This window comes from Ixodes scapularis, unplaced genomic scaffold, assembly GCF_016920785.2.
Source record: "Ixodes scapularis isolate PalLabHiFi unplaced genomic scaffold, ASM1692078v2 PGA_scaffold13__105_contigs__length_92229423, whole genome shotgun sequence".
Lineage (NCBI taxonomy): Eukaryota > Metazoa > Arthropoda > Arachnida > Ixodida > Ixodidae > Ixodes > Ixodes scapularis.
In genome coordinates this window covers 71,096,422-71,110,365 of record NW_024609839.1, presented here as the reverse complement: position 1 = coordinate 71,110,365, position 13,944 = coordinate 71,096,422, and the positions used below count along the sequence as shown (strand labels likewise).

The 13,944-nt window shown below is 45.1% G+C and overlaps 1 protein-coding gene across 1 annotated transcript in view; it reads right to left on the bottom strand.

Moving 5' to 3' along the window:
- The window catches only part of LOC8041236 (SWI/SNF-related matrix-associated actin-dependent regulator of chromatin subfamily A member 5), a 30,925-nt gene that overhangs the window by 2,246 nt on the left and 14,735 nt on the right, over window positions 1–13,944 (bottom strand). Inside the window, exons 9-18 of the mRNA XM_029986528.4 lie at window positions 11,780–11,991; window positions 8,957–9,103; window positions 8,285–8,423; window positions 5,903–6,171; window positions 4,491–4,601; window positions 4,289–4,402; window positions 3,437–3,562; window positions 3,224–3,340; window positions 2,194–2,541; window positions 627–746 (exon numbers count right to left, since the gene is read on the bottom strand). Of these exons, the coding sequence (XP_029842388.1) occupies window positions 627–746; window positions 2,194–2,541; window positions 3,224–3,340; window positions 3,437–3,562; window positions 4,289–4,402; window positions 4,491–4,601; window positions 5,903–6,171; window positions 8,285–8,423; window positions 8,957–9,103; window positions 11,780–11,991 (1,703 nt within the window). The remainder of the gene's footprint in view (window positions 1–626; window positions 747–2,193; window positions 2,542–3,223; window positions 3,341–3,436; window positions 3,563–4,288; window positions 4,403–4,490; window positions 4,602–5,902; window positions 6,172–8,284; window positions 8,424–8,956; window positions 9,104–11,779; window positions 11,992–13,944) is intronic.

Here is a 13,944-nt window from a genome sequence, read left to right as displayed (position 1 = left end):
CCTGTCCCTCTCCCCCTTTTGGCTTCTGGCGGCTGTTCGCGGTAGCAGAGAGAGCTGACGGTTTTGTGGACCTAGGATAGATGGCGCCACTAAAACTCCGTATAATAAAAGTTTTATCGATTTTATCGACGATACCAGGTTTTAGACGCATTTATATATATGTTGGAATGACAAGATTTATAGAAAAGTTACCTTTTATCGAGGAGGTATGCGCACAACTTGCTATCTTTCTACAAGATTCCCCATTAACGTCACGCCGCGCGTTTCTCATGGCGACCGCTCGCGGCTGCAGGTCGGGGAATATTCTAAGTTTGGCCTCGCTATTACACGTCGGAACCCCAACATTTCGATGAAAGGAGGTGTGTTTTCTGTCATTCGTGACAAGGTGAACAATATCAAAAGCAGAAGATGCAAATTCTTTCAACGTTGAAATCGTTGCACAGCTCCTTTAATGCTCTCACCTACTCCATTGTGGCAGCTCATATTACGCCCTCCGAGATTGTTGCTCCCTCTTACAAGGAATCCTCTCCCTCAAAAATGGCACAAGTTTTTCAGCCAAACCCTGTATGTCGGTTTTGTAAGAGTGCCACAAGGGCACGAAGCTTTAGGGAATCCTTGCCACCGACCTTGGGAGTGCTTGGACGTCCACCGCCCCTGCGCTTGCGCTCCGCCTTCTCCTTCTCCTCAAGTTCCTGGTTCTCCCGCTCTATGAGAGTGATGAGCGTGTTGCAGCGACGTTGGAGCTCCTGCATGTCAAACATTTTGGCATTTCATTCCAACTCCTCCACAAATAGAGCACCTTGCATAAACGCTTTATTGACAAGATAGTATACAAAAATTGCTTAAGGGGGACACTACCCAATAGTGTTAACTTTTTAACCTAAGGCTTAATATGAATGAAATTTAGAGTATATACTGGAAGTTGCAAGGCAGAATGCAGTGCCAAGTTTTATCAGTGTACATGTAGTCATTTTTATCAGGAACACACCGACTTTGCTCAGGAAAACTATTGTCAGGAAACTAACGAATACCAAACATTTTTCTACTCTAGATCTGCAGCAGAATGCCTAGAGAGTGCAGCTGTGAAAAGAAAATTTCCAAAAAGGAATTTACTTCATGCTAACATCGCAGTGAAAAATCAAATAATTTTTTTTGCCTTTTATGTCAAGCACAAAATCTTAACATCTTTTATAAAAGACATCCACAAAGTCAAAAAACAATTCCATAGTTGCACTGCCCATAAAATTCCACTTAGGAAAAACAATAAGCGAGTCTTTCCTCTTGTCCCATTAACAAACAATAGTTTTTCTAAAATGAAATTTATGCCAAAATGTGGAACGGAGAAAAATGTGTTCAAAGTGTTCTAACCCCTACCTTTTCTTTAGCTTCAATGGACCGAAAATAATTTATAAAAAATTAACTATGCGGTGTAAACTAATGAAGCTTTCTGGAAATACTCTCCAGGTGCTGGTGGATATAAATATGACATTTTTCAAAATCAACTTTTTTGCAGAAAATTTTTTCTCTGGGTAGTGTCCCCCTTAAAACATCTATTTTTTTTAAGATATAAGAACAGAGGTGAAATTTAAAGAAATAAGCGTTAAGGTTGCAAGTTATAGCTTTGTTCTGCAACATCAGACAAACTTCCGAAAGTGGCTCCCTTGCGCAACCTCTGCAGATCACTATAAAATGTCCATAATGTCTCCGCATATGACAACCTCAAATAAAACAGCCACCTATCAAAAAATATTAGTGACAAGAGAAAAACACCCATATTTGCACAACAAACTCCTTTTTTTCTCGTCAACTATTTGCGCATCTTTTTGCTAGATGGCACTGTACTTTCTATCTTGAAGACAGTTGCCAGACTACTAGATTTTTAAAAAATGTGATCAAATGGAAACTACTAAACAAACACAAAAATTATTACATGGTTTGTTGCCCATGGGCAACATTCGTCGACAAAGGGAGCCATTGTGAGGGTTTTGTCCGGCGACACTTGTGAGGTGCACGGGTTCCTTGTAAAATCAATGGCTCATTGACCGCGGCGCAGTTTTCCTAAAGACTCTACGCATACACCCGCCAGGTGTATAGGCCGGTCACACTGGTCCGAGACGTGCTCCAAACACCGCACACACACCGACAAAAACAACATGGGGCAAAACAATGCGAGAGGAAGAAAAAACCACTCACAGCGGCAGTGCGCGATTTGATGAACCAGTCGAAGCGGAACTGGGGCGCCTGGCGGATGGCGGCCCGCAGCTCGTCGTACACATTCTCCCGGTCAAAGCCCAGCTTGTGCAGCATGCAGACGAGGAAGCGGTCCTCCTCCTCCGTGTAGTTCTTGCCCTTGTTGGTGCCGTAGGCAATGCGCAGCTGGTGGAACGGGGCCCGGTAGCGCGCCATCTTGGCGTCCAGGGCGCGCTTGATGGACGCCCGGCGCTGGATGCGTGCCTCCCCCTTCTCAATCTGCGCCATCAGCCGCTCGATGTCCTGCAGCTCGTGGCAGCGTTCCCAGAACACCGCCGAGTATTCCATCACCTGAAGAGGAGACGGCACAAGAAGTCGTTACAAAATTCGCTGTGTACGAGGTATGCCTTTGTGCATGGATGTGCCTTGTTAAACCTGCGTCTCGTTTCCCGAAAAATATTCAATGAACTTGCTGTTAATTATGCGAATGACTCATTCTTAAAAACTTAAACTGGATAAGCAAAAGATTTTGTTTCTAGTGTACACTGTGCAACATGATTACCGTAGTATCCCGAGAGATGGCCCATCTAAAATCGATAGCAAATTTGATGAAAATAAGAGGTAAGCTAGCTTTTGGTGTCCCGTAAGAAAAAGTTGAAAGATTGCTAGTTTTAGATTTTGTGGCCCTCAAAACATGTGACCGCAGGAAGGGGCGATGAACCAAAGACGACTGTTCTTCTCAGTCAGCAATGTTTGCTTATCTTTCGCCGTGGTTAAGTAACAGCGTCTTTACAGAGGTCACCATTGGCCACGGCCCTGCAACTACTGGAAGTGGGCCATCTTTTGATGTTTCTAAGAAATTTGATGCTTGCACTACCCTTTGTAAGTAAAATCCGAAGCAACACCAATGTCGTTTTTACGCAAATAGTGTCGCACAGCGCAAGAGCAATATTCGAAAACCACCGCCAAAGTAACACTATTGCATTTTTAGGCAGCCTCAGAAACAAGAAAGAATGGACACCGATGCACGCACCTCTTCTGGCGTCTTTCCCTCAACGTCCCGTGCAATGCTCTCGATGTCGTCGCGGCCGTACTTCTCGTTGGCCTTGATGAACTGGTTGAAGTCTCGGCGAGCCCAGTTTGTGAAACCCTGTCGTTACAAGACATGCAGGGAATCCGAAGTCAGCATCGCATTTTCGTGACACACACAGACACAAGTTGATAGGAATTCATGAAAGCGTCCCACCTCGGTCAGCAGTTTCTCCTTCTCCGAGAGCTCCTCCTCGGTGAGTGGCTCCGACTCGTCTATCTTCGCCTGCTCTTCTCGCTGAATGCGGCTGGCATCCGAGCCAAGGTCGGGATTCTTCGGGACCTGACAACGTAACGAGAAGACAAGGAAAACTGAAGCGGTTCTGCATTTGAGAAAGAACACTTAAATCGTCTTCATTTGACCTCCAGGATCACGAATATTGAGATTATTTTTCAATTTGGTGAATGGAGGCTGCAGAAAATCATATTCAAAGTACCGCCAAAAACCCTCCTTTCAGGAGCGTAACGTCACATCAAAAGTTTTTCGGAATCTCCGCTCTCGCGCATCTTCGGCGCTCATCAGGGCTGTGCATGCGCACTCTAGCTATTTGCAAAAAGGTCAAAAAAAGATATCACGACTGGTGTCAGTGCGGGGGAATATACCTGGCAAGCTTGCAATTGCACATGCTGCCCACACAAGCAACACGCGCTTGGCGGCCCAAAGATACTGGCATGACATCACAACTGGTTGGAGATTTTAGCGTTTTTTCGCATTTAGTTACAACGCCTGGGAAAACGAATATGATAGTTAGATTCACGGGATAAAAATATGCCAGTGTTCACCTCTAATCAGTTTTTTTACGAACCTATTGACCTTCCCTTTAATAAGCAACAAGACTATAAATTTAACAACAAAAATTCAACATGTGATGTTCACTTGGTCAATCAAGCCAAAGGCGGAGGTCTTCAATAAACGTCTTAATTGACCTTTCAAACTGGGCTCCTTGGAACCAACATTTGCAATCTCGAGGCACAAGGCAGACGTCGTCTAAGGGCTTTCACCCCTCACCTTGTAGCCAATGGTCTTGCGGTAGTAGTAGATCTCCTTGTCGAGCAGTTCAAACAGCCTCGGTGGAAAGAACTGGAAGTCCTGGATGTTCGGCTGCTTGGGCGGTCTGGGTGCCTGTGCGTAAATGAAAGCGGATGTCGGTTTGGTGCGAAGGGACTGTGGACGTGAGGAGGCACGTTAAGAACTGCTCTGTCACTCTCACCTTGGGGGCTTTTGGTTCGCTGACACGCAGGGCCTCCCTGAAATACGCGTCAACCGCATAGTTGGCCTTGCGCTCCCGCTTGGGCGGTTCGATCCAATTCAGCCCGCCACTCTGCAAGGACAGACAAGAGTCGTCATAAAAATAAAATAAACATAAAAAAATGTAGAGCCCTTTCACTTTACGTGAATAAGGAGGACCAGCGAAGCTGTTATCTTTACGACCTCAAGGACGATGCCTAGAGGACGACATCTAGGACGACTTCAAGGACGACGTCTAGGACGATTTCAAGGACGACTTTTAGGACGATGCCTAGGACGACCTCAGGGATGACGTCTAGGACGACCTCAAGGATGACGCCTCGAGGAATTCAGCCTTTCTAGTCTTGTGAAAACCAGAGTGGAAAGACTGGAAAGGTTGCCGCCATCTATGAGCGATGGCGGCAACCAGACAACCAGCAAGCCCCGTTGTCTGGTTGCCGCCGTCGCTCATAGATGGCAGTAGCTGTCCAGAGTTATGTTGCGACATTTATTTGCTTGCGGACACAATACCGGGGAAACTAGCCCTTACCAGCTCCGCTGTAGAAGGACCTGCTCTGTATTCATAAAAACTCAACTGAGAAAGCTGATGAGGAAATAAATATGACATATTGTGAAATAAATTGGGCGTTCACATGCATTAGCTGCGAGACCACAAAAGCACAGTTTGGAAATTAGCCCTCCCCTCGTTTTACACTTATGATCAAGAGGGTACTAAAGCTATCTGACAGACACTGTATGTTTTATTCACACGACAGACCTTTATCTCCGGAGAAAACTAAATACATCATGCAGAAGCAAGGAGAAAAAGCAGAGAGAAGCAGGAAGCCGTTCACAGAATCAAAGCGAGGATCGCATCAGCAAGTTGCATCTAATGTGGTCAATAAAGATTTTCTTTGCAAACTAGTCAAAATAAAAAAAAAAGCAGGAAAAAAAGAAAGAAAGAAGGTCACCCTGCACCTCAGTGCAGCTGACTATAACCTTTTACCAAAAGGAAAGGGTCCGGCAACTCTGATGGGATGGTGGACATTGTATAGTTCGGTCCATGGATCCTCCGCAACTTACTCGCGGATTCGGGTGATTTGCAAAACATAGGTGACGTGGTGCATGTGACCTTAAAACTTGACAACACTGAATTCTCTCCTCAAAGAGAAACTCCGTTGCATGAATACACCATAAGTAGTCTGCGCATAGTCAATCAAAGTCGAGCACAAATCTGTGAACCACCCTTTCAGGATAGGTCTGAAAGGTTCGCTGGCCGATGCAATCTAGATCCTGGTGTAAAAAGAACAGTTGCTAATGGGATCAGACTTTCATGACAAACTCCAGTACAACGCGTGCAGCTACCGCTAAGGACGGCTGCGTGAACGGCGGTACCTTCTGCTTCTCTCGGTAGTCCTGGCCCTCAAACTTGTAGACGGACTCCTGCGGGGTGTCGAGGGTGAAGTTGCGCAGGGAGCCCTCCCCGAGAGACTCGAGCTTGGTCTTGAGTTCCTCCGTCTTGCGCTCCCCTTTCTCCAGGATGGCGTCTATGTCCTCGTCCGTGATCTCGCTGTCCTTGGAGGCGAAGATGTGGTCCGCCCCGTGCCGGATCATACCCAGCATCTCCTCCTTGCCCAGCTTCGCCTGGGCGTCCACCAGGCGCCCTGCGAGAACCGACAGGCATCAGACGTGTTGGAACTTGATTACAAGACAAAAGCGAAAACCCCTAATGCAACATTGGGTTAGCCTTTTACTAAAATCAATACGCTGTGACAACCATCCTACATTAAATGGAGGGGGGGATCCAAATGATGGTTTTGTGGCTGACAATATCCTGTTATCCTTTTCTTCACTCGTCTCAGGGTTTTAAGCACAACTGTGCTCACCAGTTGTCCTTCCTCGCCTATCAGCTCAATTAAAAAAAAAGAAAAAAAAGAACACAGCACACAAGGGCGAGGACAGAGAAAAGGCTCTGTATTCGTCCCCTGGCTCGCAACTAACACATTACATGAAATGGAAAAAGAGTGAATTCCCCTACAGCAAGTGCATCAGTGGTTCAGGTGGCACCAGGGGTCAGGGTACATGAGATATTAGAGAACAGCCCCTTGAACAGGGTTCGTACAGGATTCAAAGAAAGAAATTCAAGGATATTCAAGGAATTTCAAGGCCTTGTGGGAGAATTTTCAACGACCCAACTTGATGCCACACGTAGCAAATTTCCATAAAACATTGTTGTCAAAAGATTGCAGATATCAAATTTATTGCACTACAAAAAAAAATATATATATATTTTTTAATTTGTTTGCATTGAACTAAGTCGAAGTAAAAATTGGTTTTAAAACTGCTTGCGGTAACTTCAGGGGAGCTCCTACAGCTTTTCCTGTATTTGCTAGCTGATGCTAAGCAGCTCCTCGGCCTTGCTTTTTTGAAGTTTAGCCAGGTAATTTTGCACCAAACTCTTGGCTGCGATCTTCATGATGCTGGAATGTTTTGCGCTCTTCATATGACTTTTCAACACAGAGTGGCCCATGGCGGCGACATCGAAGGTTTTTTCACACGGCTTGCATCTTGCGCGATGCTGATTTGTCGTATCTGGTGCCACCCAGTCCTTATATTCATCACTGCAGAGCCACGCACCTTCAAACCTGCTTTTGCCGGACATTTTCCTACGACCGATGACAAAACACGAGGCCAATGGCGGAAACAGTGCGTAAAGCATTCCCGGATCAGATTGGATTCGGATCTGCTTCAATGTGGCCAACCATCCAATGAGCATCAGCTAAACCTAAACAAATAGTAAAAATTTGGACCGAAGCGAGAAAAAGAAATTGATAAGCACGTAAAAAAATGTACAATGTATACTCGCATTTGCTATTAAAAATAGCCATTCACGAATTTTCAAGGTCTAGCCAAAAAAGCCAGGGCTTTCAAAGGACCTGCAAGCCAAATTTTCAAATTCAAGAGTTTTCAAGGTCTAGCAAAAAATTCAGGGCTTTCAAGGGCCTTGAACACCCAATTTTTTTTAATTTTAGTGTTTTCAAGGACCTGTGTGTACCCTGTTGAATGTGTTGACCATAACAGACGTCTCCTTATCCAACAAAATCGGCAAAAAGCTGGCCGACACATTGCTCTCCCAAACTACCAATTACATACGCTTGACTATCTGTCGGGCCCTTGAGTCATCAGTGTGCTTGCTATGGAAAGATTTTCCTCTTCCATTTCATTAACACTTTACTTGCGACTCAGCATTTCTGTGTCTTCCGTGTTTCTCTTCTGTTTTCGTCCTTGCGCTCAGATTTTTTCATTATGTCTACAGTCTACCAACTCGCTTAGCTTACTATCCTATTGGCTCAGTTTTAAAAGCTAAGTCACTACAAGCTCAATTAGAATGAGAGGACATTCAAATTAGAATGGCACTGTGTCACAATTTCTACTGCAAGTTCGACATGCCTAAAACCAACACAATTCAAATTTAACTGTGATTAGTTATACAGGCGGTCCTTAAGCAGTTATAAGTCTCTAGCAATATGGACACTATAAGATTTACTGTAGGTCACTCACTTACAACTACCCTAGTTTACATGCAGGAAAACAGGGTAGCTTCTTTCAATCAAACGGAAACCTTTCATCGTCCCTCGACATCAATATAAAACAGAATCTCCAATGCAAAAGTTTGATTAAACAATCATTCATGCACACAAACGCTCAAGCAAAGACCATCCAAGAAAACCTAGAATGTGGGTAGCACACCAAACAGAAGGCGGAATCGAAACAAACCTTGCTGGATGACAACGGTGTCCAGCCGTAGCTTGACTTCTGCCCTCTCCACAATGCGTTCCTCGACGGTGTTCTCCGTTATGAGACGGAACACCCGCACTGCCTTGGTCTGTCCAATCCGATGAGCCCTGTCCATTGCCTGCACCAATCACAGGGCTTCCCAGTTACAACGAGCACAAGACATTGCACGTCAGCTCAAGCAAGTAAAAAAAAAATGTTAATGCATGTTAAAGTTTCACATAGTTTAACATATAGATAAGCGAATCAACAGAAACGAGCATGCACCTTCGATTTCAAGGTATGGTACATACTACTTCAAAGCATACACACGGTGTGTTTGGTTGCTTTGACAAACAGGGCCAGAGCATTCGGGTACTACTCCTTAAAGCTGGAAAAATATAAAGGAAGCTCGATGTCATCATTTTGCATATCTCGAAACCTATCAAAATGCAAATTCTGAAGTTGATACGTTTTTTTTCTTTTCTGGGGGCTGCCAAAGTTTATAAAATAAAGGTAGCACCACATGGATGATACAGCAAGAGTAAACTTATATCAAATAAAATTAGAAGAAATTGAAGACGACAAAACAAACATAAACCACTTTTTCCTCGTGGAAAAGAGCAAAGGGGTAGTTGGAAAGGCAAGAGATATCCCTAGAACGAGGGGGGTTACCTGCAGGTCCACTTGGGGATTCCAGTCAGAGTCGAAGAGGATAACAACGTCGGCGGTGGCCAGGTTGATGCCAAGACCTCCCGCACGCGTCGACAGCATGAACAGGAACTTCTCACTTCCGGGTCGGTTGAACTCATTGATGGAAAGCTGTCCACAGGAGAGAACACCAAATTGTCATTAATATTGTCATCACCATCACTTAGCTCTGTGCACATAGATAATGTATAGGCACATGCCTCATGTATAAGCCTCATGTATAGGCACATCACTGTGCCTATACATGAGGCACAGTGATGCAGATTGATACAATTAGAAACAAAGTAACCATCTGTAATAAAATGCAACTGCCTGTTCTCCCCATAAAACTAGATTTGCCCCAAAGAATAACATGTGACTTCCTGTCAATGCAGGTTACAGATATTGCACTGGTTCTTGACACTCGGGCTTGAGTAGAGCAGAGTATACTTCTCTCAAGCCTCTCATTTAGTGGCTACTGTACAAGGCGGGCTACTTATTTATTATTATCTTGAAAATGCTGCATAAGCTGGTGGTGTAAAAAGATGCAATAACTAGAAAAAAGAAACAGAAAAAGAGAAAAGAAAACTTTCCCTAAAAAGCCCAAAGAATGCTGCATGATGAGCAACGAAAAAAATCAGGGCATAATATAAAAGCTCAGATTAATAGTGACAGATATCCCCAATAGCAGAAGAGGACAGTTCATAACACCAGTAGTTTTACCTGTCATTTAGCTGTCATCTAGCCTCCACAAGTACTTCAATATGTGAAATGTGAAAAAGAAACAGCCCCATGACATGTTCTTTTTCGTTCCTAAAACCTGTACTGTTTTTTTTTCTCCCTGGTCTGAGGCTGTGGCAAACATAAACATCCTTTCCCCGAAAAGGATGTTTCAAAAACTCGGAATACACAAGTGCACTCATGACCCCCCAGATTACCAAAGTCACCACCTATAACTCGACACAATGCCGAGTTTCTGGTGACAAGCTCCCATGTCTTTTTTTACACCAGAAGAGAATGTGACGCGCAAGTGATGGCATGAGAAGTTTCAGTGCAAAGCCGGGTTCTTTCCATGGTGGGTGGCAGTGGTTTAGCCGCCAAACCAGTCTGGCTGACTGCCCATCTCTACTGCATCCAAACCACCTCTACATTTTGCCTTCACTGGAAAATATGATGCAGATTTCGAAAATACATGATACCCCAGATTGTCAAGGTTGGCAGATTTGTGTGGCACTATGCAACTGAACCGCACGATTCCTGAAAAGAAAATTACAGGAGAATGCTCAAGCTTCGCCTTTAAAGGGGTCCTGCAATGATATTTAGGAGTCTACCTTTTTTGCAGCTTCCGCGTCTCTTGGGGTTCGGGCAAGCCAGCGGGCACGGAGAGAGTAACTAAATATCAGTGCGTCATATTTTAACCGGACGACGCGGAAACCTCCTCCACCAACGAGGGCGACCCGCGGTACCGAAAACGCGCAAAATGTGACGTCTTTGGTCCTGGGCTTACTACTGGTCAGAGCCGCTAAAAGCTTCTTTTTTGTCGAAATACAAAATATAAGTGGCGCGAACCGTTTCAATTATTTATATAAGTAGTTTTTGTTCAGTATTTTAGATAAAAAAAAGAAACAAATGCAGTTCATAAAGTATGGAAACAAGAAATGACCCGTCGACATACCCGCCACCAAACGGTGAAAAATGCGGCGCATACTAGAAAGGAGTAATGGGATCAGGCGCCGACACGGAAAGGTCCCGGATGTACGTGGCGGCACTGCGGTTGTATGGGCAGGAGGATCCGACCAGCTCCGAGCGTTCCGAAGGCCTTAGGCAAGAAGCTTTGTCTTGCGGTTTGGACGTTTTGCGGTATGGCAGCGCAAAGTAGCTCCCATTCTGAACTGATCTTTACCCCGTGTCTGCTGTCGTTTGTGGACAATGAAGTGTCAAGCCGAATTAATATTTAATCGCGCAGCAAATGCAATGAGAGCCGCTCTGGCTGCCCGCTGCATACAGCCTACCCAGAACACGGTTCAATGGCGCCCTCTCGCGCCGTCGACACAGAGTATGGCAGCCGTGAGCACTCGATGAGCTCACTACTTCTCTAGTTTCACTAAGTTACTACGTTCAGTGCACTCAGGTTCAGTGCAAACTAAAAATTAGCAAAAAAGTCATTGCAGGGCCCTTTTAAGAGTGGAACGCAAATGACAAAATGCTGTATGAGGGGGAGGGGAAGAGGAGTTCCCAGCAAAATGAAGGATTTTGGGGGGGGGGGGGGGCCCCCATGGGTCTCCCCCGACTACGTGCCTGCAATAGCTAAACATATAAACCCCCGCTCGTTCCCAACCCATGCAAGCATGTCTGCGTGGCCTAGTCGGTAATGTGTCTGGCTAGCAACCGAAGGGTGGTGGGTTTAAATCCCGCCTAAAATTCTTCAAATTTTTTCTTGAAGAAATTACTTTATAAAGGGAAATCACTTGAGACATGCGGCAGCCTTTAATTCACATTACACGTCATGTTTTAATCATTTTCATTCCCCACGTAACGTCATGTTGCACGTGAACGTTGCGGGTTGTTTGAAAGTTTCACGCGAGGTATTATGGCTGTGACATCGTGACCCTATCGACCAATCAGGAATTCCACGTCCCACCGACACGGACGCCGGACATTTTGCGACACGAGCTCCTTAAGGCTAGAGCATTAATATAACTGCCGTGCGGCAGAGAGAGTGTTAAGAATGCAGAAAGTTGCAGCTATTGTCCCCTTTTTCGGAAGAACCCCGGTGCAAAGTTTGAACGCGTGAGTCGCTACACGCACCGTTCGTTCTTCGTGGGGCGTCTGCCCGTCGAGGCGGCAGTAGCCGTAGCGCCGCCACAGGCAGTAGTCCTCGAGGATGTCCAGCATGCGCGTCATCTGTGAGAACACGAGCACCCGGGAACCCTGGGCCTTGAGCTTGGGCAGCAGCTTGTCCAGGATCACCATCTTGCCGCAGTTGTACACAATGTGCTCGTCCGTCGTGTAAGGCGGCCCTGCAAGGTGAACGGCCGCGGCTCACACGGGGTCCTACCGGCACAACCCTTCAGCTGGCTTCACACGAAGCAGCCACTTCCCGATGCTCCAATGAGAGCCAATGAATGGGCTGCTTGATACTTTAGACAAGACGTTCCCATACTTTTCCATCTCAAGGAGCCCCACTTGGTTTTTGCACCGATAAAACAAAACAGTGCAGAAGCCTAACGGCCTTGCAACTATTAAAAAAAACACTGTCATCCCTCAAAATATTTTTTTTTTTTTTCATTTTTTGCCAGGCAATTTATTATGGTGTCAGACGACTACGCTATCAATGTTTAGCTACAGTGTCGCATATGTTTTTAATGAAGTAAAAAAAATGCAACTGCTTGCAATCGAAACTGAACTGGGGAGGAAGAAGAAATATAGAGGAAGAGAGAGTTGGCAGAAGTAATGTGGCTGCACAACTTTTTTTTTTCTTCAATCAGCGTATTTGTATGTTTTTACAAGCCACAAAAAATGGGCATCATATTTTTTTTCTATTTATAATATTGAATGTGGGTCTTCAATGATCCACGACTTTGATTATACTTGGTGGTTGTGTCTAAATCATAAAAAAACGGCACATGACCACAGAGAAGAAAGTGAGCGCGACTCAAACCGGCCAGTTCCCAATCAACAATTTTCAAACGAAAAAAAAAAAAAAAAATTTTGAGCCACAAGTTGTGTTTTGGGTAGTTGGGCTCTCGTATATCATGTACAAATAAAAACCTTGGCGGGCATAAATACCTTGCCAGGATCCCTTTGAGGGACAATGACATGATTTTTCTATTTCTTCCTCCTTAGCTTTCCCCTCAAACTCAAAAGCGAAATCACGTGGTCGTGACTCAGTATTTCATCGGAACCGATGACTCCAAGCTTCCACCGCGCTTTCTAAGCACACCACGGAAGTTACCATTAGCGAGTGACGATAAGTGCCGTCACGAAAACCATTGGCCGCGAAGGAGAATTCAAATATTTGTGTACAAACTGACTGTTGACGAGCGCATACTTCCGAATGACGCAGTGCTGGGTTTAACTGACATGACCACAGTGAAAAGGCGGAGAGCTTTTGAAGAAAAGGCGGTACAAAACAGTCCGTCATATTTCTGAAATCTTTGCAGCAAAAAACAGGCTTTCGGCTTTCTATTTTCGTGTACTAGTTTTCCTATCGCCCAGTAAATGATGTGCAATTAGTAAAACCCCAATCTAAAATCAGTTACCCAGCCGGAAATTTATTTTACGGCCTCTTAAAGAGCACACAAGGGTGTTTCTGACTCGTAGTTATGCATCAGTGCATGGCTCAGCTTTGCTGAAGTAGTATGGCGCTGGATATGCAAAAGCAATTCACTTGGGGCCAGGGGCGGTCAAGGAAATTTGGGAGCTTGGGGGACATACGTGGGTATGCTGGGGAAGCCCTGAGCCCCCAAATTTCCTTGGCAGTCGCTACCCTTAAGTAAAGCGTCTCTACAGAGAACCTTTTTAGCAGTGTGTCGAACCGAAAAAAATACCGGTTCGGTTACGGTTCAGGTTCAGGTAAATTTATTTTGTTCCGGTTCAGTTCCGGTTCGATTAATTCGATCCGCGAACCGGTTCGCGAACCGGTTCGGGGTGCTGAACCGGTTTGCGAACCGGTTCGGAAATTATAAATGACAAATTGCAACATCAAAATAAATTACAAATAAAACACCTGAAATCAGCACATACGAAACGGGATACATCGTAGTGTAAGGCTCAGGGATTTCTACCAGGAATGGCTCCTTTATGTGCACTCAAAGGTTACCTTACCGACGTTTACGTATTCGGACTTCATCTGATTGGGTCCGACGCAGTAGCTGTAAAATGTGCGACCTCCTTACAAACCCACTTACAAGTGGAACTCGCTAACTATACCGCCACCTCGGCGCGTAAGCAATTGATGGAACAGTGGGGAG